Below are 21,603 nucleotides of genomic sequence, written 5' to 3' on the forward strand. Positions count from 1 at the left end.
TTGCAACAAGGATCCTGCTAATGCTTACATTTCCATGCCAGTAAGAATTACTTTTCTTTCTTTTAATTTTGCAGTTGCTAAGACTGGTATGCCTATAATTCTGGTACCAACCATTTAGCCTTTTGCAAAAATCATTAGTAACATTCCTTTTCCGCATATTAGAATTTACTTATACAATCAGGACTTTTTTACAAGGTCTGAATACAATGACGCTCATGTAAATATGCAGATAGACAAGGACAACTGATGGCCTTCTGTTACTTAGTGAAGTACTGTTTGGCTACCTTAAAAATGAAAATATACCCACTTTTAATATGAGCTCATTCAGTTAGACTTATATATGAAATATGAATAAACTTTATCTGTAAGAAATGAATATAATTGTATTTTTTTTTTACACAAATAAATCTGGTTCCACAGATTAATGGACACCATGATAACTCCAACAAGCCATTTCCTAAGATCCCTTACGCTGAGAGTGTAATCCACCCCCACTCCCCCATTTTGCGTCATCATAAAGTGATGAATTCTGGGACTTGAAGTCTCTCTGGAAAGAGGGAGACTTCAAGTCCAAAATCCATCTATTCACAATGGAACAAGATATGGGTGGGGTTGCATTACAGCAAGGCCCCGGTCACACAAAGCCTTTGCTCCACTTCTCTCGGCCTGTGTTTTTTGGTCAGGTGGAGAGAAGCGGATCTGCTCTAATACACATTGCTCTGTAGCTGCATTGAGAATCACAGCTTCCGCTCGCATACAGCTACACACAACGGCGTGGAGATCAGCCCAAACCACGAAAGGCAGGCATTTTTGGGCCTCTCTCAGACTCCATGTGAAGCTCCGCCCCCACTTCCTGTTCAGGTCTCTCATCAAGAAAAAAAACCCTGCTAATGCACAGACTGGCTCCTGCTGCCTCCAGCCATGTGCAGAAGGCTCTCTAATTCGACTACAGGTAGTCAATGTAATGAGAGATCTGAACAGGAAGTGGGGGCGGAGCTTCACTCTGAAAAAGGAATCAGCTTGTAACTGAGGAACCAGGTCAGAAAGAACAGAGGGACAAAGGTAGGCAATTCTGGGAAGCTGTTAAGAGTAATTTTATTAATAGAAAAAAAAGGTTTACTTATTCTTTAAACTGCAAGTCTTAGTTGCCCCAAGAGACCTGTTTAGCTTATTAGTTACAATTGTATCTAAGTGCAGGTGTAGTTGCTAAGTTTTTGAGCTTGTTGCCAAAAGCCCACTTATTTAATTAAGTCTGAGAAACAATGTATCTAAGTGCAGTATAACTTGTTAAGATTTCTGGGCTCTCTGCCAAAAGCTACTTTTTAATTAAGTTTGCATCCTTTATTAGTGTTCAGCGCAGGAGATCAAAGGGAAATAAGGCACTTTTCAGTAAGAATCCGGGACTGCTGGCTGAGCTGTTGAAAGAGGAACTGTCCCAGGAAAATCGGAACAGTTGGGAGGTATGCTATTGTTATATACAAAACCAACATAAGCTACCTGGGGTGAGGCTGAGAGTTGCAGTATATATTAGCAGTTAAAGTGCATTATTTGCATATTATATTATTGCTATAACCAGAAGATCATTTTTAGGGCCATCTATCAGTTTGAAAGAAATAGTAATTAAAAGGGTTGCCTAATGCAATTTCAGTACATCAGGCCATATTTGGTTTAGTCCACTAGCTCAAAAGCAAAATGCCCCTGCAAATTATATTTAGCTATAGATGCCCGTGGTGTAGCAACTAAACACACAAACAAATGTGAGTAACTGGCATAATCAGTTTACACAAATATCACTGAAAAATACAGAGGTATAACTCTCTTTAGTCAGTGCTGCTTTAGCAGGTTTGGAAGAAATAAAATCGCAATCCTAATTCCTGGGCCCCTAGTGCCTATGGCAACCGTCTTTGGTCTCCTTGGAAACTAATCTCGTGGTATTTGAACAATGTTAAAAAGCTATGTTTAATCTTGAACAGCAAACCTCTTTCAGGGGATGCGCTGTGCAAGCGACCTAAGGCACCATCCCCCCACAAATATCAGTATACAATGGCACAACTATGAGTGCAAAGGAAGTGGTGAAACACAATATTTTGTTCTAATAAAAATAAGCCTTAAGGTTCGTTGGTTCCAACTGAATGGTGCTGTCCTAAAGGCACTGAGTAAGAGAAATCTTTATTGAAACACAAATCACACATATTGCCATAATAATAATATTCTGCTACACTTTACTGATGTTTATACTGTATTTTATGTTTAAAACAGCAATTTTAAAGTCAATTTATATTTATTTCAAAATTTGGTATCAAATACTTAGAGGTTCAGAATATTTTGTAAAATGTACATTCTTCTGTAAAAGGAAATAGCAAGTTGTTTATGGATGTTTCTATTTGAGAAAGTACAGAATTCAGTTATTTGTTACAGGAGTTTTGGGGGTTATTTAGGAATAAAGTTCAATAGGCAAACCACCTTTTTTTTTTTTCTTTAACACAATGCAAAGTTTTTTCCCAGAATTTTAGCAGAATTGTAGGCACTCACTGTATCACTGGATGCAACTTAGGGGCATATTTATTATGCTGTGTAAAAAATGGCGAGAAAATCCGCCACACATCACCAGGCTTCGCCGGGTAAAAAACGGTTCCACCGGAACATATGGAACATAACGGTGTAATATCCTGCGTTCAGACGGCGATCTTTTCCATTTATTTTACACAGCTTTTTACTACGTTTTTTTGGCGAATTAGTTTTACACAGCATAATAAATACGCCCCCTAGTGTCTTTCTTGTTAAAATGTGTGCAATTTGTGTGAAATTGCCACTCCTTCAACAATGTTCCTCGTATTTAGTCACATATCATCAGTACACAATTCTGGCAATACAGCAATAGCAATACATACAGGAAAAAAAACAATTTTGACATGAACTTATTCGGTTGGGCTTACATAGAAAAGGTACATAAGCACTATATGAATTTTCAGATATAAATATAGATTTCTTTATTTTTACAAAGACATGCCTGACTCCACAAATTAAAAGGAAACCATAAAAGTCTGTCAGTGTGTTGGCCAGTGCGCCCTTCCAAAAACACACTTATATTTATACCTGGAGGGGATTTACAAGCAGCAATGGCCAATCTATGGCCCACTAGATGTCTTTGGACTACAACTCAACTCCCAGAACCTACCAAAGTTTTGTTGATTGTTCTTTGTAAAGGGAAGAGGTGATGCTTATGACATTGGTACTATCAGGCACGGAAACACTAAAATTAGTACAGGTATGGGACCTGTTATCCAGAATGCTCGGGACCTGGGGTTTTTTCGGATAAGGGATCTTTCTGTAATTTGGATCTCCATATATTAAGTCTGCTATAATCATTTAGAGATTGAATAAACCTAATAGGATTGTTTTGCATCCAATAAGGATTATTTATATCTTAGTTGGGATCAAAAACAAGGTACTGTTTTATTATTACAGAGAAAAAGGAAATCATTTTTAAAAATTAGAATAATTTGCTTATAATGGAATCTATGGGAGACAGACTTTCCATAATTCGGAACCTTCTGGATAACAGGTTTCCAGATAAAGGATCCCATACCTGTACATGCGGATACCACACTTCTTTCTGTTTCCTTCGTAAAACATTACAGAGAAGGGTCAATTACTTCACCTCTTAATTCAAGTTTTTTTAACCCATGGAGACATGCCTAGCACTTCAACCATACAGAATAGGTTCATTTTTGTGGAGGAATGGTGTTTTGTAAAGCCTTCCAGTTCATGCCTTTTAAAGGAGGCCTGTCACCCTAAAGGCGATTTTTTACTGTCAAACGACCGATTGCCGAACGATCCGATACTATCGTTAAGTTATCGTATAGTTGATGGTGTGCGAACGATCGTCGGCCCACTAATCGACCCGACATTATCGTCCCCAAAATCGATCGGCCAGGTTTAAAAATTTTAGTCGTTTAACGATAAAATCTGCCAGTTGGTGTGAGTGTCAGACATTTGTCTTCGAACGATTGTTCTCTGCGCATGTCATGATTGCCAGCAGTGGAAGTCAACGGACATAAACGGAACAACACGAACGTGCATAAACGTTCGTTCTTTGCAGAACTTAATGGCTTGTATACGAAAACTTTTGGATCTGTATTAAAACATTTTTTTATACTCAGCAAAGAAGAATGTTACATCACTTCATGTTACATCACTTCCTGTTTCCTGTAAATATCGCTTCCGCCATGACATTGGATCGTACGTAGATGTACGATCGTATGTATTTTACAATAATGATACGATGAAATCTTTTGCAAATTATCGTTGCCCATGGATGGCATATTGTATGGAAACCCGATCGCCATACGATCGTTTGTCGATATAATCGTTCGTCGCACAACGAGTGAAATCGCCTCGTGTATGGGGACCTTAAGAAATAATTGCAAATTTTTTTCTATTGTGTTTGTCAAGCAAAATAAACTTCACCTACACAATATAAATGATATACATCTGGTTTCCTTCAGCCTTGTAATTACACAATTACAGCAAGCAGGTAGCTGCCATTTTGTGGACACTGAATACATTGCAGTTGTACTTGAATACATTGCAGTTCACAATACTATTAGTTTGTGCCAGCATGGTTTTATGCGTAACAGATCTTGCCAGACTAATTTAGTCGCCTTTTATGAGGAGGTGAGTAGGAACCTCGATGCTGGAATGGCAGTTGATGTCATCTACTTGGACTTTTCTAAAGCGTTTGATACAGTACCTCACAGAAGGTTAATGATCAAATTAAGGAATATTGGCCTAGAACATAATATTTGTAATTGGATAGAGAACTGGCTGAAGGATAGAGTACAAAGAGTGGTGGTAAATGGAACATTTTCTAATTGGACCAGTGTGGTTAGTGGAGTACCGCAGGGGTCAGTCCTTGGTCCTTTGCTTTTTAACTTGTTTATTAATGACCTGGAGGGGGGCATAGAGAGTACTGTTTCTATTTTTGCTGATGACACAAAATTGTGCAAAACTATAAGTTCCATGCAGGATGCTGCTGCTTTGCAGAGCGATTTGACAAAATTGGAAAACTGGGCAGCAAACTGGAAAATGAGGTTCAATGTTGATAAGTGCAAAGTTATGCATTTTGGTAGGAATAATATAAACGCGAACTATCTACTGAATGGTAGTGTGTTGGGGGTATCCTTAATGGAGAAGGATCTAGGGGTTTTTGTTGATAACAAATTGTCTAATTCCAGGCAGTGTAATTCTGTGGCTACTAAAGCAAATAAAGTGCTGTCTTGTATAAAAAAGGGCATTGACTCAAGGGATGAGAACATAATTTTGCCCCTTTATAGGTCCCTGGTAAGGCCTCACCTTGAGTATGCAGTGCAGTTTTGGGCTCCAGTCCTTAAGAAGGATATTAATGAGCTGGAGAGAGTGCAGAGACGTGCAACTAAACTGGTAAAGGGGATGGAAGATTTAAACTATGAGGTGAGGCTGTTGAGGTTGTTTTCTCTGGAAAAGAGGCGCTTGCGAGGGGACATGATTACTCTGTACAAGTACATAAGAGGGGATTATAGGCAGATGGGGGATTCCCATAAAAACAATCAACGCACCAGAGGTCACCCCTTTAGATTAGAGGAACGGAGCTTCCATTTGAAGCAGCGTAGGTGGTTTTTCACGGTGAGGGCAGTGAGGTTGTGGAATGCCCTTCCTAGTGATGTGGTAATGGCAGATTCTGTTAATGCCTTTAAGAGGGGCTTAGATGAGTTCTTGAACAATCAGAATATCCAAGGCTATTGTGATACTAATATCTACAGTTAGTACTAGTGGTTGTATTTATAGTTTATGTATGTGAGTGTATAGATTGGTAGGTGTGGGTTAAGTGTGCTGGGTTTACTTGGATGGGTTGAACTTGATGGACACTGGTCTTTTTTCAACCCTATGTAACTATGTAACTATGAAACTATTATTAAGGCAACCTTTGTATCACCCCAAAATCTTGTGTATGCACCAGTATAAGGGACCTAATGCACATGTCCATGCATTGGCTACACAATTAAATGGTGAGGAGGGAGGGCAAAAGTGATTGCTGAATGGAAAGTTAAAGTAATTGTCAGCCCTAGGCATAGAGGCGGGGCAGGCATTATATGATTGACAGCTAGGATTTTTAAAATGCCTTTATAATGAGTTTGGATGTGTTAATATAAAAAATAATTTGGGTTTCATGTTGAATTTGAAAAGGACTTTTATTATACAGCATTTTATATCTGGGTGATAGGTCAACTTTAAGGTGCATTGGAAATTAAATAACATTTCTGTAACAAAAAAAAGTGTGTGCATTTTTTAGTATGTTTGTTTTATAAAATAAACTGTACACACTGAACACATACTGTACAGGTTTGTTGTAGCTTGCTCAGACATTTACATTACATATCTGTACAGTTACAGAACAAATAAAAAGGACCTAAGAATGTGAACTGAAACAAAGCTGTTTTTGTCTTATTGCCTAGAGCACCTACATATCTTAAAGCTGAGATGACTTCTTGTTTTCTTTCCTTGCTCTGAGACATGTATAATGTAATCTGATGCAGGCGTTTCCATGTGAATCAAAAAAGGAGCCTCTGTGGGCTGGTGGAAAGGCCCAAGATGCATCCTAAAAAGACCAGGGATTCATCAGAACGGAATGTGTCTAAATGTACCCAAAGTGTAATACATATTGATATTTTCAAGGTGATATATTTAAATCAAAATGCTTATGAAAATGTATCAGTCAGGGCTGAGATGAAATCTCCACAGCTTCAGTTTAGAACCGTCTGTGGCCTCATTCTTCCATTACACAGAGGCTAATGCGATCTGGCATTGTCTAAATTTCTGGCAGCATTTTCTATATATTAATAGTGGAATGCTGGAATCTATACATCAAATAAATAGTTCTACTCTTTCTATCAGTAATGTGTCTCTGGGAGGGGGGGGTTATTTTTTATGTCCCACAGTATTATGAACCAGCTCTAAAAAAAAATATATATATATATATATATATATTCTCTAAACATTTTAAAATTAAAACGTATACAGGTAATGGACTGGTTATCCAGAATGCTTGGGACTTGGAGTTTTACAGATAAGGGATCTTTCAGTAATTTGGATCTCCATAGCTTAAGTCTATTACAAAAATCATTAAGACATTAAATAAACCCAAAATAGATTGTTTTGCCTCCAATAAGGATTAATTACACAGTATTTTAGCCGGGATCAAGTACATGGTCCTGTTTTATTATTACAGAGAAAAAGCCATTTTTAAAAATTATAATTATTTGCTTATAATGAAGTCTATGGAAGATGGTCTTTCCGTAATATGGAACTTTCTGGATAACGGGTTTCCTGATAATGGATCCCATACCAGTAAATATAGATGTGGTTGTATTCAGCTCAGCTTCTTTTTATTTTACATGACTGCACCTTGTTATATCAATAACACCTATATTGCTTGCACACTTATTGTACAGCGCTGGGGGATATGTTGGTGCTTTATAAATAAATGTTAATAATAATACAGTATTTCAAATTGGCCTGATTCTTGCCTCTGCTGATTCACTTAGCCTACACTAAGGTTGCAATTCATTTGTAGTCCACTGAACACAGGGTTCCAGTTCCAGGCTACACTTTGGGGCCCTCGTCCTCCTTAGTCTTTCTCAAACCCAATAAGCACACTGAAAGCTTTCAGATTGCCACTGCTAATTTAAAATGTGCCAAGATAAAAACATCAGCACAAGTGGCTATAGGGGTAATTTAATGAAACCTTGAAATTCACTTTTAATAAGTTGTAGACATTGATATTCTGAGACAATTTGCAGTTAATTTTAAATTTTATTTTTTGTAGTTTTTTAGTTATTTAGCTTTTTGTTTAGCAGCTCTCCAGTTTGGAATTTCAGCAGCTCTCGGGTTGCTAGGGTCTTGCTTACCTTAGCAACCAGGCAGTGATGTGAATGCAAGACTGGAAAATAAATAGAAGAGGGACTAAACAGAAAAATAAGAAATACAAAGTAACAATTAAAAAAAAAAAAAAAAATTGTAGCCTCACAGAGCAATAGCGCGGGTCAGTGACCCCCATGTGAAAGCTGGAAAGATGTAGATGAAGAAGGCAATTAATTTAAGAAAGGGGAGCTTAATCTGCATATAAGGTTTTGGAGTGCAAGAGAATTAAAAGGGTACCTAGAGGAACCCACACAGGCAAGAAGAAAACATACAGGTTTCTTGCATGTAGTATCATGGTCAAATTCAGGTTCCCAAGTAAGCAATGTTTTACCCTTGAGCCCTCATGCCTCCCGACAATTTTTGTGCTGTGTAACATGTCAGTGTTATATAAATAGAAAATAATAGTCATTCTAAAGTTTAAACTTAAGAAAAATAAAATCAAAAAGTACAATCTTACAGTGTATTTAGGCTAATGGTACACAGGACACTTTGGGGCAGAGTTATCAAAGTGTGAAATTAGAACTCATCACAGTCAAATTTCACCTCTCTCTATTCATTTCTATGGGATTTTAGAGGCATATTTTTTAATGGGTGAATGTTAGATATCACCTTTGATAAATATGCCTCTAAAATCCGATTAAAATGAATAGAGAACAGTCCCCCTATTCACCCAAGGAAGATCACACTCCCAATAAATGCAGGAGATGGCTTTACCGTGTCAAAGGGCCCCCCACACGAGGAGATAAGCCGCCCCACAATTCATTTCCTGTAACGCAGGTGACTAGTCTCCAATTGCATACAATTTGCTTAGGCTTTCTGAAGTAGGCCAAAATTGCCTCGCTAGGAAACTTCGGGCAACTTCAGAAAGCCGAAGCAACCATATGTTCTCCCACCGGTGATAATATAAATCGCCAGTGGGAAAGCATTCAGAAGAGGGCTATAGGGTTGCCAGCGCTAGAGGAGATTAACAGCAAGGCGACTAATGTCCTAATGTTTCAGAGCCATAAACCACTAAATTATATTAAAAAAGCAATTTTGCCACTAGCTTTATCCTTTAAAATTTAAATGTACCTACATTTTTCCAGATAACAGTAGTTCAGTAATTGCCTGTAATAAAACCCAGATGGAAGAAAACAGATATTGTATATACAAGAGAAGAGGTTTGCATTGATCAAAAAGTCAAGCCCTTTATCTATGAGACCTGGCATAGCAAATTAAATTCATAGTAAATACCCACAAACTGTGCTGCAATCAATCAGCTAATCATTGCCAATCTTCAATCAGTAACACTGCCAAAACGCGACTACAGCATAGAAAGCCCCAAGGACCCATTCCAAAGACAGACTAGAGAACACTCTGGTAATTCTACTGCATAATAATCCCATGGAAGGTGAACACTTAGGCCTTCAAGAACAAGTAAGTAAATATCTAAAGATATTCCAATAATACACTATGTCATAATATGGTCTTGTTACAAACAATATAATATGTTTTACAGTACAGTTCAGTTATCTGGGAATTCTGATATGTTCCTCAGTAAATGGAGTTTATCAGGAACAGCTACATTTGGAATGCACTATACATTTTCATTTACACACTTACTACATGTATGGAGCCTGTTATCCAGAATGATCAGGACCTGGGGTTAACCAGATAAGGGGTCTTTTTGTTAACTGGACCTTAATACTAACTCTAAATAATTGTGTAAACATTAAATAAACCAAATAGGATTGTCTTGCCTCCAGTAAGGATTAACTATATCTTAAGGTGGGATATAGGTCCTTTAGACTGTTTCGGCAGCTTATCTACCCATGTATGGGCACCACCCATGTGCCTCCCCAAACAACATCTGACCTGAAATCGGGCAAATCTCGATCGAGCAGGTTTGATTTTTCCGTCGGTTTGGGGACCGCATTGGCTCGTTGTTGCTGTCCCAGAACCGCGGTGCCTATGTCCACCATTTTAATTTGATCGTTTGGACCTAGGGTCAAACAATCTTATTAGCCTGATATCACTCATAGGAGGGCATATCGAGAGAAGATCCGCTCGCCTGGCAACCTCGCCAAACAAGCAGATGTTATAGCGTATGGCCACCTTTAGTTAGGATTAAGAAGAAGGTACTTATTGTACAGCTGTGGAATATGTTGGTGCTTAATTAATAAACGTTAATAATATTACTGCTTTTTAATTACAGAGAAAAATGAAACATGTTTTAAAATTTTGAATTGATTCAAATTTGAGATGACCTTCCTGTACTTTGGAGCTTTCTGAATAACAGGTTCCTGCATAATAGATCCTATACCTGTAGTTTAACAGCAATACTGGAAACCAATGTACACATAAAACATTTTAACTGACCAATATATTATTGGCACTAGAGCTGGGCGGTATGACCAAAAATTTATATCACGGTATTTTTCAAAATTATATCGGAGTCACGGTATTTGACGGTATTTTTTTTTCCATGCATGATTAGGTGTTAACCCCATTTCCTAATAAATTAGAGAATAATTACTGCAGTATTGAAAATCAGAGTCAGGCAAGCGAAGGATCGGCAACAGAAAGTCGTAAGGTAAATCAGGCAGGCTTAGTTTCCCAGGCAAGGCAGCAGACAACCTAGCACAGGAGGAGGCGTTTGATAGCTTTAAATACCCCCCACGCATGCGCAGAACCGGCGCCGTCAGCACGTCTTTCCACGCTTTGACATGTACGTTGGCGCACGCGCACCCGGACAACGGGACGCGCGCACGCAAGGAGGCGCGTGAGACCGGGCCGCACGGGTGAGTACCCTGACACCCTGGTATTGCGGTATCTGAAAAATTAATATAGTTTTAAAAAAAAAAAACACCGGTATTCGGTATTAAACGGTATATCGCCCAGCCCTAATTGGCACACACCAATTAAAGGACAAGGAAAGGCAAAGTCACTTGGGGGTGCCAAAATGTTAGGCACCCCCAAGTGACTTTAATCGCTTACCTTGTACCCCGGGCTGGTGCCCCTGTTAGGAGAAAACAGAACCAGCCCTGGGTACCTGTAGTGATGCGCTTCCTCCTTCCTGCTTCGTTAAGCTGTGACTGCGAGTTAGGTGCATGCGCAGTAGAGTGAAAAGATGACTTCTCTGTTAAAGTTCGGCTTTTTCACTCTACTGCGCATGCGCACGCGGTGATACAGGAAGGAGGAAGCGCTGCAGGTACCCCGGGCTGGTGCTGTTCTCTCCCAACAGGGGCACCAGCCCGGGATAGAAGGTAAGCGATTAAAGTCACTTGGGGGTGCCTAACATTTTGGCACCAACAAGTGACTTTGCCTTTCCATGTCCTTTAACAGATGCAAAGTATACAGCAGTAACATTCACACAGCACTTAATATGCAACATTCATTAGTCACATTATCCATCCTTTTGGCAAAAACTTTCAATGACGGTATTGTGAGAGATATTTCAGAAGGAAGACACAGAAGTATTCTGATGTTGCTTTGCTCAGGAAAGAGATAGGGAAAAGTCATATGAGGTTTCTGATCTCTTTCCTGATCAGAGCAACACTGGAATACATCTGTTTGCCTTCTAAAATATCTTTCTGACTGTACAGTCTAAGGAACTGTAAATGTAAACTATTTTATTGTAAATGTACAATTTAATTGTAAATTGCAGAAATTGCTCAGGCTGCTTATAACAGCAATTTTACATTCATTGTTTTAAGGCTTGCATATTATATATAAAAAACAAAATTATTTATTTTCACATTGTGCACACCGCAGAGCATAGAGAGAAAACTACAATCACGTTATGCCGACCTCAGGCTGACACTCTTCTTTGCTGAAAAATTAACTGGGGTACTATTCTAGTGAGCATTGAATCGCCATTTGTTGCCTGCGTCAGGGATCACTTGAGGCTGATCAGGGCACATTCTCAGCAGGGCAAAGCATTTTTTTTTATCAAGCAGGAGTGTTAGTCTGGGGTTCTGATGGCATAAAGCCTTTGTATGGTCATTAATTTGTAACTCACTTAAAATATGTTTATATTTTACCACATATTGTACATTATTTCCTACAAAATTAACAGATTTTGTAGGAAAAAAATAAATACAAGCTGCATATTTCTGACTGGCTAACAGATGTATGAGCACATCATAAAATCACATAATACTATTGTTATTAATATGGCATATATTTTATAGTTATGATGTTTCTCCAGAAGTAACATAGAGACCCTCTGCAAAATTACCCACTGTAAAGATATGGAATATGCCAATAGATACAGCACATCTGCACAAACACTGCCTCTAAATAAGGCCACCTAAAGTTTAAGGAAAATTTGTCAGGGACGATTCCAACTAAAATTCCATGTTGGAATTGCCTTTACTATATTTATGGAAAAAAAGCAAATCACTACTAGATACCATCTACAGTACAAACATACTATTGCTCCAAAGGTATCAGATACATGCATACCACAATAATGAATAGTAACAAAATGTGTATCTACACTTTTTTAGTAAAACAGAACATTTTCATTAGCTAAACTATCCATTAAATAGTATCTTCAATTATCTTCTACAGCACTTACATTCCTAAAATAGAGAAGTCTATGATTTAGTCACAACCTGCCTAGGAAAGAATGACACCTTGTGCTATGTGATTATTTAGTAATAAAGTTTATTAAAATCAGCAAGGAGGATAGTAATAAGCAAAGTTTAGTAAAATGTCTATAATTGCAAAAAAAAAAAAAAAAAGAAAAAAAAATACTTTTGGTCAGTTATCTCTATAACATTCATTTCCAACAGTGAAATGGTGCTTATGAGTTAAAGGCAGACTATCATGGTCTCCTTTCAATCAGTGGAATTTGGTATGTCTGTGTAAAAATAAAAATACATTTCTATTATTTTTCAGAAGTTTAGGTAGTGTTAATGCAAATTTTACATAAGCTAAACCAAGCTGATGGGATGGTTCTAGTAACTCTAGCCAGAAATAGGTTTCATTCCTTCTTGTACTATGTTACAAATGAGTTAGTAATGTAGTGGATAGGTTATTAACCACCCTCATTAATAAGGTGGCTTGCCCTAGTTTATGCCAAACTCCCAATTATACAACTTACATATAAAGCTGGGAAAACACCCTGCAGATTTGAAAGGATTTCAAGTACATGGTAAGAGGTCAGCCTTGTGGGAGCGATAAACCTAAAATAAATTATAGTAACTAAGTTGTACAAGGACCCAATGTTCCTAATTGCAAAAGAAGATGGATTTGTGTTTAGTAAACTATCACATAATTAAAATGTTACCTCTGAACAATGTTGGCTTTTATCTCTGCATGTATAATATATTTTGAACTTGTTATAAGTTGTGTTGAATAAGGGCACAATAAAAACTATTGTACTGGGCCACATAGCTGACAGACTGCAGTTACCCTGGCAGAAAAAGAACTTGTGAGCAACCACAAGGAAAAAAACCTAGTGTGAGAATAAGAGAAAAGCTATCAGCCTTGATAAATAAAAAGCTCATAAAGTTATCTACAGGGCAATATGCCACATGCTGCATTCACACTGCCTTAGAAGCTTCACCAAGTGCAAGAGGTAGGCTCATAATTTAAGACACTGAAATTGAAACCTTATTTAAGATCCTGAAACCAAAACAGGGTATTGCATTATAGGCACCTCAAATGCAAGGACATCTGTCCCAGGTAATTTTGTAACAACATGTATGTTTCTGAATTGAAAACAGCATGTAAATAATACTATATTATTCTTTGTTAAGACACACAAAATACAACACAAAATCTATTGATTTCGCTGAAGGATGGTAAAAGCACATAGTAAATTCATTAGAGCCAAAATCCATATAACCTTTACTGGAGAAAGTAATACTGACTAATACATAAGCATTTTACCAAGCTAAAGTGAATTTGACATTTAACTTTTATTACTACATTGGGGATGTTGTATTGTTCTTATATAGAGTTATTTATTACCATCCATCGTGTCCCCTTGTGCCCTCAGCACTGCTCAAAAAATGCAGAACCTTGCACGTTCGAGTAATATGTGCCTGTCAAATCATAATGGTTACTTCATGTCACTTTTTGCTGTTTGGTCCCCGGAGTGAGACATCACCAAGTACAGCTGATAATTGTGGGCAATGTGCTAATTGTAGCTCATCCCTCTATTATCAAGGGGAAGATATGTGGAGATGCTTGGTATTTAGCCTTCCAAAGTTTTTGTGAAAGTACACAGATCAGACTATGTATCATAGCATTCTGCATCAAAAATACTCATTTTACCTCAATTAATGTAAACTCCAGCTGCTGAGGACAACCCACCCTCCCTCAAACAAGTTTCCACTGTAAAGATGTTTTCCAATGGACAATACAAAGGCAACTATGATATATATATAATGGAACATGTTTTATTGCATTCCAAAGTAGAAATTTTCCCTTGGGAAAATTGTAGAAAAGAAATCATGTCCAAAACAGGCTGGTGACACTTTGCCGAGATTGAGATTAAGGGTACTGGCACACAAGGAGATTTGTCACAGTGGTAAATCTGTGCTACCATGGGTGACAAATCTCCTAAAGATACTTGCCTAACCTCCGAAGCACTACATTACTCACAGCAATCTGGCTTAATTATAGGACTACACTAAACAATGAATTTCCTGATATTAAGCCAGGTAATGTGTTTTACTTGTGGCAATCCTTCTTTTGCCATTTTCTCGAGATTAAGTCGGATTGGTAGGGCAGATTTGCCAAGGGCACAAATCTCTTTTTGTGCTAGTAGAAAGTTTAAAATGGAACATGCTCTAATCTCAAATGTTCTTATATTAAACAGCTGTACAACATTTGTGTTTTCACAGAAATGAGAATACAAAGCCCTTATACTGAAGAAGGCTACATTGTCAAAGCAATTTAAGGCTACTGCATGATGCAAATGTTTTCCCACAAGCATTTATAATAATAATGGTGGGAAGGAAACTTTGCATGTTTTATGGCCCATGCTGGAGGAACTTAAATCTATGGTGACAGGGAAGTACCAGTGCACCAGTTCCATACGGTCCACCAGAGAAATTTCAACCCCTTTTATTTCCCCTGTGCAAAATTCTGTGCAGAATTTGTGTTTCATAATTATCAATGGAATATAGTGAAAGATCACTCTTCAATAAATATGACCTAAACCAGTGTTTTTCAACCTTTTTTGGGCAAAGGCACACTTGTTTCATGAAAAAAATCACGAGGCACACCACCATTAGAAAATGTTAAAAAATTGAACTCTGTGCCCAGCAGCAGTGCCCCCCTAGTACACTGGTGCCCAGCAGCAGTGCCCCCCTAGTACATTGGTGCCAAGAGCAGTGCCCCCCTAGTACATTGGTGCCAAGAGCAGTGCCCCCCTAGTACATTGGTGCCAAGAGCAGTGCCCCCCTAGTACACTGGTGCCCAGCAGCAGTACCCCCCTAGTACACTGGTGCCCAGCAGCAGTGCCCCCCTAGTACATTGGTGCCAAGAGCTGTGCCCCCCTAGTACATTGGTGCCCAGCAGCAGTGCCCCCCTAGTACATTGGTGCCAAGAGCAGTGCCCCCCTAGTACATTGGTGCCCAGCAGCAGTGCCCCCCAGTACATTGGTGCCAAGAGCCAGCCCCCCTAGTACATTGGTGCCCAGCAGCAGTGCCCCCATAAGTCAGTGTGCCCCGTGGCCCCCCCTAATACATTGGTGCCCAGCAGCATTTTACTCTTCGGCGGCTTCAGCAGCATCTTCCCCTCACGCGCGCCGCCTCTGCACTTCTGCCTACACGCGACCGCACACAGGCCCTTTTATAACGTTGCGCCCCGTGCGTACTGACGTCACCCGTACACACGGGGCGCAACCAATGACAGGGCCCGGATTTTTTTTTTTAAAGTAAAAATTGCGGCCCTGCCTACGGCACACCAGGCAACATCTCGCGGCACACAGCGGTTGAAAAACGCTGACCTAAACAACAAATACCATACCATAGGGACAAATGTCAATGCTGGCACTCAAATTATTACAATTGCATCCTCTAATATTGTCTTCTTGCATATTTACTATTGCACCATTCAGTATGTAGTCCACCAATTTATACATCATGACCTCCATCCCTTACAGAAGTGCAGCAGTTGCGGGCACAGTATAAGTATGTAATAGTGCCAATGAAAATGCTGTTGTTGCAGTGTGCCCCTGTGCAGAAACAAAGTAAGGACCCAAATTTATTGCCCACAGAATTTCCATTCTGTCACAAAGCAACAGGGGGAGATGGATAGAGCAGAAGCAAGCAACCTTTGAATTTGGGGTGCTAACCGTAGGGTGACATGATTAGTATGCACTGCCAGAGGGCCCATGTGCAACATTACAGGCTTAATATGCTTTATATTCACCCATACAAATATGAAGGACTTACCTTGACATAAGGGCATAGTGGCTTTTTTGATCATACACTTTTACGCACTTAAAAATAATGATTTACTAGAGGTAAACATAGGACTAGAAATCATGCATTAATTCCTTTGTTGATAAAAAAAAAAAAAGACTACAAATCCCATAATGCAGTGGTTAGAACAAGCAGACATATATCATTTCTCAGAGAGTTCCACTCGGAGAGGTGCATAAAGGCTGCAAACCTGTGATTGATGGGAGACCTTCATTTACAATAACAGTGTGGAAGGTAGTAGATTTAAATGGTGTACATTATAAACAAAAACCATGTATAAACATTTTCAGTTTATGTTATAACCCTGTCATGGGTAATTGTTTAATAAACTAAACTAAAGCTGTTTATCTGGTTATGAATTACAGAAAGTTAGTATGATATAAAAAGCTTATTTACTTATATGATCAAAAAATTTGGGTCCTTACTTTGTTTCATCAAAACACACAAACACATAGAATACCCAGCAGTACAATCCATTTTCCCGCACAGCAAGAATGACAGCACCAGGTGTATAAACACCGGGTGTGTGTTACTGCAGTCCAACCTGTGGTCCCCTCCCAGCTTTTTGTTGAATTACAATTCCCACAATACCCTGTGCATTTTGTGATTTGCAGGACCGCAGACCACACTGGAAGTTCTCTGCACCTTGTGTCCCATACTCCTTTATACTTTTAGATTGTAAACTCTATTGCGCAAGGCCCTCTTTAGCTTCTGTATTGATCAGTATTCATATAATTAATGTACACACCCTCCTGCAGAATATGTTGGCACTATGTAAATAAACATAATAATAAAGCTCCATAAGTTCCTTACTGCTTTCATAATGCCACAGAACATGCAAGTGTCTGTTGATTAAATACCCCCATACCATGCTTTTCTTTTTATTTTGCTGAATAGAGCAACTAAAATTGGGGTTTGTTTTTTAAAAAAAAGCAAGTAGAGGGAAACATTTTCGTTTTAAATACCATTAACACATTACTAGGAAGGGTTAATATGGGTGGCCATTGCCTTGAGTAGCAGGCACTGAATGGTAGAAGTAAGAGGTCCTCATGTAAAAAAGGGAAAGCAAATGAAAAGTGACTGTGGTGGGAGGGCACATTATAGGTCAACTGTTCAGTTTCTAAAAAACAAAAGATCAAGCCCCCAAAGCCAGAAGTGACACACACACATATATACACACCCACACTCTGACCTCATTGCAGGCTGCAGGGACTTCAAGTTTCATCATATCACAAATCCCAATCCCCTTCCCTCCTCCTGGCTGTATAAATAGCACAGACACATGCACAACTGGCCCATCACATCCCTTTAAAGTCTAATCCGGGGCATCGGATCCAGCACTTAAAGCTCCCTCCCCAAATCACGTGTGGCCAGTGCAATGGTACCAGCACTTTGCACAACACATTAAGAAAAAAAATGTAAAAATCCATTTAACAAGAGACAAAAGTTTTTTTTTCCTTACCAAAAGAGGTCCCAGTGCTCCAGTGTGAGATCCTCCTTTAGCCCCGGTGTGAGGTTCCTTCCCCTAATTAATGTGGAACAGGAGGAGATGGAAGGAGGGGGCTGCTGCTGCTGCTGTTGCACGGGGTGAAACAGGCTTTAGAATTTCTTCCCAGAATCAGCCCCGATCTGCAGGGGAAATAGATATGTATCTGTCTTCTATCAACCCCCCCTTGGCTCCTGTCTGCTGAGAGGTTTGTGGAAAACAGAGGGGGGGGCGATAGAATCCCAGCCCCCTCCCAAAATAAAATCTCGTTTTATGTGTGTGTGTGTGTGTGTAGCAGGAGTCCCTTTGTTCTGTAATCCCAGTAAGATTGAAAGCCATTCGCCCTGTCTCTAATCCCAGCCCTGCTCAACAACAACATCTATTGGCTGTAATTTACATACAGGATTAACAAAGCAGCTTCAAGGAGGAAAGAGGAAAGAACTGAAGAGAAGACACAGTGAAGGAATGGCTTGTGTGGAAATACCATTCTACCCGTCTCCCATTCACTTACACTGTTAGGGGAGAGATTTATTGGGCTTCTACAGAGGCAGGATGAAGATTATGGGCTACTGGATTATAACACCATTGTGTGTGCCCTTGTTATTGAGAGGAGGCTGTGCCTGGCGGCCAGGCTGCTGTGCATGGAGGGCTGTGCTTCCAGATTACAGATTAGTGGGCAGGGTTAGACTGTGGGAGAAAACTGCAGTGAGAGTAGGCAAGCACAGTGCTGCAGGCTTCACTATGTGAAAGAGCTATAGCAAACTAGAACAAACAGTACAAAAAGCAAAAGTAAATGCAGTGCAAGCATATAAATTCCCACCTTTTATGGAGCAAAATACCAGCCTTCTTATATTTTTAGCTTTCTTCCCTATTATTACGATTGGCATCAAGTTGTATTTTTACTAACTAGGTGGCATCCCTATGCTGGTTGCGTTTATGTGTGTTTCAGTTGTCTAATGATCTGATTGCCCTGCTTGCTTCAGTTTGTCTGCCATGAAGTTAGCGGACAGTTCTGTGAATATAATATATATTATTATATTAATATAAAATGTATTTCCCCAGTGAAGCAATAGTGCCCACAAGGGAGTTATGACCAGGGTCAGACTGGGCAAGCAGGACACTGGGAAGAAACCCAGTGGGTCCTGCTGACCCTGCACCCCACTCACTTTTGCACCCAGTTGATCCTTCCTCATCCTCCAATCACAGGCACAAATAAGAGGGATGTGACACATGGTGGAGGTTTGCTACTGGAGGGAGGAAGGTCCATGACTAGGATGCGGGCCCCTGGTTCCAGACACTCACTCAACCCTGGTTATGACATTTTTGAGAAGTCACACATAGAATGCATGAGCTAATCCAATTAACTGGGGACTATGAGTGGGGTAAGATAGGGAGGCAGAGCTGTCAGTCTATTTACATTGGTGCCATTAATCGAGTGGTGACCAGCAATAGACAAATTTTGTGATGGTCTTCAGCCCAAGAAAAGGCCATAAAGACAGTTCCTTGGGCAAAGCATGCCTAGGCGGGGTGGCAGGACATACTGTGAGCTGCACGTCCCATGGTCCCCCATTGATATCCACCAGCTTTTAGTGACAGACAGGGCGCAGCCTCGATCATTTCATGACAGGCACAGTGTGAAGGGCAGGGACACTCTTGACTATTACCCAATGCTCTATTAACCTCCATACACTTATTCTGTGCATGTGTAGGCGCTTGATATTAAAATATATAGGAATATCAGAAGTCACCTCTGAGTTCTGTGACCATATAACAGAAGTTACCTACGTAATATCCTGCGCTTAGCTGCAGATGCCGCATCCCTCTTCTCAGTGCATGGTAAGGAAGGCACTATTCACATTTTTAAAAGTAGGATGATCTTTAAAATGTTACCCTACTCTGTGCAGAGGGAAAGAAAAGATTAGATTGGTATGAGCAATAAGTCTCAAACTGTACTGTTCTATGGATAGGCAATGGGTGGAATGTTAGCACTGTTCTGGGACATTTTATTGATGATGGGGCTTAAGTAGAAATATCAATTTTAAAATAAATTAGGGAAGCAGTTGCAGATTCAGTTCAGGATTCGCACTTTTTCAGCAGGATTTGGATCCGGCTGAATCCTGGGGCCTGGCCGAACCGATTCCTTAAAATCATGGTACATTTTTGTCACATAAACACAGAAGATGAAAAATTGTTTTGGCGTGGTTCTAGTTTTGTGCCATTATAGGGCCACGCTGTTTTTCTACTTGTCATGGAACTCCAAATTGACTTCTAAAATCCTTATATTTTACAACTTAGGGTATATTATTTATTATTATTCTTTTTGGGTTTTTTTAATAAAAGCTCAGTCTTTTAATCTTAAGAATGCTGCATTTTTTTAAGAATGTTACACATACCTACACATATAAATTTGAATATTTTTGCCAGAGATGTTTAGGTCATATTTGACACTGAAAAAATAATTATGTGTAAATGTAAATATTATATTTGTATATAGTACTCTGTTTTTGTGTAATCTGATTCTCTGATTTCACTCATATACAGAAATATAAACTGCATGTTCTTTTTATGAAATGCAATGCTATTAATCATTATTATTGCAATTTTACTTTACCTTTGTGAATAACCACCATACCCACCAATATTTTTCCATAAAAAGGTACACTAAAAATAACCACAGTGCATAGTGTGCTGAAATATTTTCAGACATTTTAAAGTAGTTTCAATTTTAAGATGTGAATAAATACAATATTTATTGGCTAGCATTAGGGTCCTGAGTTTGATTCTAACCTAGGAAGTTCTCCACATTTCTGTGTAGGTTTCCTCTGAGACTTTGTCATACACTGTTTTGGCTTCTAATAAAAAATTGGTCCTTCTGTGTGTGAATGTAATAGGTGATGCCTATGATTAAGTGCGCATGTGCACGAAACCCGTCAGGCATCTGGGTATTAAAGGATATGTATAAAGACTGAGTTTTATTATACATCATGGCTGTTCGGCATGTTTCTGAAGCTGTTTTTGGATGATTTGAATATAATAGGTGCCCTAGATTGTTGGGGCACCCCTTAATAATCAAAAGACCAGTATACATCATATTTAAAATGTAACAACTTGAGTTTCGGTGCATCCTTATAGTGCATTCTAGTAAATTACTGCATTCTAGTAAATTACTACATTCTTGTAGGTCTCTATACAGTGAAGTGTTTTTATACAGATTTTTTTGAACAGATTTAATTCACGGCCCCATATATACTGTATATGTCAATTTCAGCAGCTATAAAGATAGAACAACCCCATAGGCAAGTAGTAATTTCACTCATCAGACCACTTGCTGGTCAACTTCTTCTAGCAAACATTCCTACTTATAAACATACAAGTCAGTCAATTGTTTTACAACATCTATGTTTTTTTCTGATGCATAAGATCACATTTATGGAAGCAAGTAAGGACCTGTGAGTCTGTTGCATCCCTTATACATTACTCTCCCTACTTCATAATTCAGAAGCCTACACTAAAGATAAGGCAGAGTCTGGTAACCTTAATGTGTATCAGTTTGCAGAAACAAAACTAGGTTTGATCATATTCACTAGTGGAATGAGCTGCTGAACTCTAATTCACTGCACCATCCTAGCAGCAAAAATCTACTCCAGGTAGCTCTGTATAAGATTCAGGAACAACCACAAACTTCAAGGGTGCAATTTAACTAATCCATTTTAAAAGGTGCAGAATACTAAT

The 21,603-nt window shown here is 39.0% G+C and overlaps 1 protein-coding gene across 5 annotated transcripts in view; it reads right to left on the minus strand.

Moving 5' to 3' along the window:
* Window positions 1-18,250, minus strand: part of gtf2ird1 (GTF2I repeat domain containing 1) — a 77,364-nt gene extending 59,114 nt beyond the window's left edge. For 2 of the 5 annotated variants that reach the window (XM_012957548.3, XM_018091602.2), the window contains exon 1: window positions 17,566-17,686. In XM_012957548.3, the coding sequence (XP_012813002.2) occupies window positions 17,566-17,613 (48 nt within the window). In that variant the 5' untranslated portion in view covers window positions 17,614-17,686. Of the gene's footprint in view, window positions 1-17,565; window positions 17,687-17,847 lie in introns of those variants that run through there. The other 3 variants (XM_004911708.4, XM_002932292.5, XM_004911706.4) reach the window with 3 other exon arrangements.
* Window positions 18,251-21,603: the final 3,353 nt, after the last annotated feature.

This window comes from Xenopus tropicalis, chromosome 2 (assembly GCF_000004195.4).
Source record: "Xenopus tropicalis strain Nigerian chromosome 2, UCB_Xtro_10.0, whole genome shotgun sequence".
Classification (NCBI taxonomy): domain Eukaryota; kingdom Metazoa; phylum Chordata; class Amphibia; order Anura; family Pipidae; genus Xenopus; species Xenopus tropicalis.